This window comes from Gracilinanus agilis, unplaced genomic scaffold (assembly GCF_016433145.1).
Source record: "Gracilinanus agilis isolate LMUSP501 unplaced genomic scaffold, AgileGrace unplaced_scaffold70, whole genome shotgun sequence".
In the NCBI taxonomy this organism is placed as follows: domain Eukaryota; kingdom Metazoa; phylum Chordata; class Mammalia; order Didelphimorphia; family Didelphidae; genus Gracilinanus; species Gracilinanus agilis.
This window is the reverse complement of record NW_025397630.1, coordinates 16,738-20,847: the sequence shown is the minus strand read 5'-3', so window position 1 is coordinate 20,847 and position 4,110 is coordinate 16,738. Positions and strand designations below refer to the sequence as shown.

The 4,110-nt window shown below is 36.0% G+C and overlaps 1 protein-coding gene across 1 annotated transcript; it reads left to right on the top strand.

Annotated features, from left to right (window-relative positions):
* Window positions 1-3,386: 3,386 nt before the first annotated feature.
* LOC123256618 (NADH dehydrogenase [ubiquinone] iron-sulfur protein 6, mitochondrial-like) lies at window positions 3,387-3,826 on the top strand. The gene has a single exon (XM_044685204.1). The coding sequence runs from the start codon at window positions 3,387-3,389 to the stop codon at window positions 3,765-3,767; it is 381 nt and encodes a 126-aa protein (XP_044541139.1). The 3' UTR covers window positions 3,768-3,826.
* Window positions 3,827-4,110: the final 284 nt, after the last annotated feature.

The window sequence follows — 4,110 nt, the reverse complement described above, 5'->3', positions numbered from 1 at the left end:
CTCACTTGATCAAAGATTTCTTTTTTTTTAAGGAGTGAAATAGAGTGCTTAATTCAATATAAATGATGTATTTTCATATGGCCATTGTCTAAGGACTAGCCTCTGCCAATTATCTAAGTTTTGGGTGATTTGGAGGTTTGTTCCCCAGTTGGCTGTAGAATGATGAATTTTTTTCAGTCAAAGAAACTCACAAAGACAGTCTACTAAAGCAGGGGGGGGGGGGCTGCTGCAGTTTGCATCGACAAAGGAAGCATCCACTGAGCCTTGAAATATGATAGTAATCATTCTTGCCTGGAATAGTTTGTCTTGGAAAGGAATGAATTGAAGGAAATGAGGTATGTAGCAGGAAAGCCTCCACTTTCACCTTTTTCTGGTTTCATCTTGAATGTTAAATTTATGTTCCAAGTTGAAAAAGGCTTGTCATATATGACAGTTAATTGCATAAATGCTATTATCAATGTTGGATTAACCCTGGGGTGTATTTTGAGCTCCTCAGTTAAAAATTGAGAAATAGTGAAAGGGAGGCACTTTCTAACATAACCCACGGATCTCTAGATATTGGCTGCAAAAGCAAGCACACACCCCAACTCAATGGATTTTTAAGAGCATGTCATTATGTGCAATCCATCAGCAATGACAAGAGTCAGCAACTAATGTGAAAGTGTTTTATCTCTATAACCAAGCCTGCTGAACCAGGAAGTGGAATTAAGCCAATCATTTACTCATCATTGCTCAGTAGAACTTGGACTATTTCAGGATTGGAAGATTGGGGTTCAAATCTTGCCTGACTCTTAATACCTGGCTTATTACATCATATAAAATATGTCCATTTGCATTCATTTGAGCAACATGTAAACACTCTGGACTTCAGTTTCTTCATCTGTAAAATGAGGAAGTTGACTCTAAATTTATAATCTTATTAGATAAAAGTATGCCTATTTCCCTAGAAAAATATTTTAAAAGAAGTGATTTTCCATACCCATCTCAACCATATCACAAATTAGAGCCCAGGAATTGGTTAATTTTAGTGCAGTTACCTATAGGTAACTAGGTGATGAAGTAGATAGAGTGCTGAGCCCTAATGTCAGGAAGACATCATCTTGAATTCAAATCCATACTTATTTATTAGCTGTATGACCCTGGACAAGTCATTTAGCCTTGTTTACCTCATTTTCCTCATCTGTCAAGATGCTAAGAGCTGGAGAAGGAAATAACCACCACTCCAGGAGCTTTGCCAAGAACAACCCAAATGGGATCATAAAGAGTAGGACACAACTGAAACAAATGAACAACCTATACTCTGAACTACTGAATTTACAGATTTTTTTTTGTAAAAAAAAAAAATAGGCATGATCCTAGTAATTTTATATATTATTTATATATATTTATATGTATGTAAAAATAATTTTCTCTTGGGTAGTAGAAAATTATGGTGAAACTTAGCAGAAAAATACATTAAGTGGTATTAAACTATAAAAAAAACAGTTTCTAAACCTGCTTCTACTAATTTGATCTTCAGTTTCCTTAACTGTAGAAGGGGGAGAAATTGGTTAAGTCATGTCCAAGATTCTGACTCTAAATTTTATGACTAAAATTTCAGGCAAGGTTGAGTCTGGGGCCTGTGTGTGAGCAGGGAGAGCAGGTTGAAAAACATTCTTAATGGAAATCATGATAAGAAATAGCATGAATTTAATCTCTTTTTTGTTTGTTTCCTTAGATGGCTGAATTTGTTCCAGTCAGACTAGCAGGATGAAGCATAAAGAATTGCAATTAAGAGTAAGAAGAAATAGGCTCAAATCCATAATTCCACTATTCAGCTGTGTGATTGTGGGTCTTTCAGGATCTGACCTGACTGACCTCAAGTTCTCTGAGTCTTGGTTTTTCATCTATAAAATGAATATAATACCAACTTCATAAGTTTATTATAAGGAAGGCGTTTTGCAAACTGTAAAGCCCCAGCTTTCTTATTATTACTGCTTCACTGAACTAGCTAACATGTCCTTATTTCTTCTATGGCTTCCTAAAAATAAAAACTAAAAACATATGAAATTTTTCACCCTAGACTTTTGAAAATTGAATGACTAGGTATGGGTAGTCATACTCAGGCTATAAACCATTGGAGCTGCAATGGTTAAAAAAAGTTTATCACTTGATTCTCACCTCATAGTGATCAACATCTCTCTGAATTTAGGTAGACTGTTGCTTGGATGAAGAGTCCATCACCAAGTCTGCCATAAAATCCTTTTGGGGTAATAGAACTTGTTAGAGCTTCTGTTTTTCTGGTACAGGCAAGATGAGGCATCAGATGAGGATGGCTTTCATTGTGGTGGGGGAAGGAACAGATGCTTCTATTTAACAGAAACACAGAACTCCCTACATTAGACAGGACCTCAGAGATCATCCAGTGCAACTTGTAACTCAACAGGATCTATCTTATCCTTCATAAATAGTCAGGAGAGGTCCTAGAATAAAGAAGACATTTTTAAAAAAATGATGGTGATAATAATAATCAGCATTAAGGATCCACTGTATCCAATAGCATTTTACTGGCTTGGGTCTAAAAACTTGCCAATTGACTATAATCTGAAAAGATCATAAATTTTGGATTTCCCTCCTTTAATCTGATTCTTTTAAAATTAGTCTCCTGTAGAATACAGTATAGAAAATGAAAAATACTCCCACTAAAATATTAGCCATTTTATCAAAGGTCATTCATCTAATGGAAACTAAATCAATTTGTGGTGTTTTTGGTTTTTTTTTTTTTTTTTGGGTTTTGCTTTTTTGGATTACAGAGAAACCAGGAATCCACTGATTAAAAACAGACATTTGATCAAAGTCAGCGAAATTTTCTTATGCACGTGTAGCATCCAATATGATATATTAAGACATGATGTTTATCATCTCTAGTTTTGGTGTCTACTGTGAAAATGTATGAACTTTGATAGCCTCCCCACTCTCCTTAACAAAGTCCAGGAAGTTGTTCTTCAAATAATTAGTCATGAACTCCTCAGGCATTCTCCCCAACATGAATCAGCACCCTGATCTGTATACCAGGTCCAGGCTCTCAATAACTGCTCATACATGACCTAGGGAAGAATCTTATCTTTATCATATGTGGGATGCTTAATTCTATGCTAGAACCCTGCAGACCAAGATAAGATTTGCAGATAAAATATTTCCTGCTCCTGGTTAATAATGGGGGAGTCTGAGTTTCTTCCATGTGAAGAATGTATGAAAAGACATGAATGTCACATATCACAAGCGGAGAAGTCATGAATGAATTTGAATCTATACTGGTGGTCAAAAGATTATTAGTGAGATCACAGATCTATTGAGAGATGAAATATATATATCCTTACTCATAATAACATTGGTTTAGGGGAAAGATGGCGGCGTCTGCGGCGGTGGCGTTTGTGACCTTCGGCTGCCTTCTGGGCCGCAGCCAGGGCTTCCCTGTGGCCGCCAGATGTTTTGGTGTGCAGGTGTCGCCCACGGGGGAGAAAATTACCCACACAGGCCAGGTTTATGATGAAGATGATTACAGGAGGATTCACTTTGTTGGTCGCCAGAAAGAGATAAATGAAAACTTTGCAATTGATTTGATAGCAGAGCAACCAGTAAGCAAAGTGGAAAGTCGAGTGATATCATGTGATGGTGGAGGAGGAGCTCTGGGTCATCCAAAAGTATATATAAACTTGGACAAAGAGACTAAAACTGGGACTTGTGGGTATTGTGGACTTCAGTTTACACAACATCACCACCACTGAAACCAGTTATACACTGAAACCAGTACAATTTTCTGCATGTAAGAATTTTGGTATTTTAAAAAAACGTATTCAAGAATCACAAAATATAAGCTTTGTTTAAAAAATATTCTATGAATAGAACATGATTGTTGAATATAATTTAAGTTTAAAGTGACTTTTTCCCCATGAAATACAGTCCTTGAACTGCATTAGTTTTTTGCAAGTCAGTTAGTCTTTTAACACACTGGCTTGGTCTCTTATGAAAAATCAAAACCTTTCTGTTAGCAAATGTTAAAATAAAACTACTTTAACCTGTTTATATATTGAATTTTTGGTGATAGTTCAGAGATGATAAAGACAACCT

Coding starts and splice junctions, on each gene's coding strand:
- LOC123256618 (XM_044685204.1), top strand. CDS start 3,387: ATGGCGGCGTCTGCGGCGGTGGCGTTTGTGACCTTCGGCTGCCTTCTG.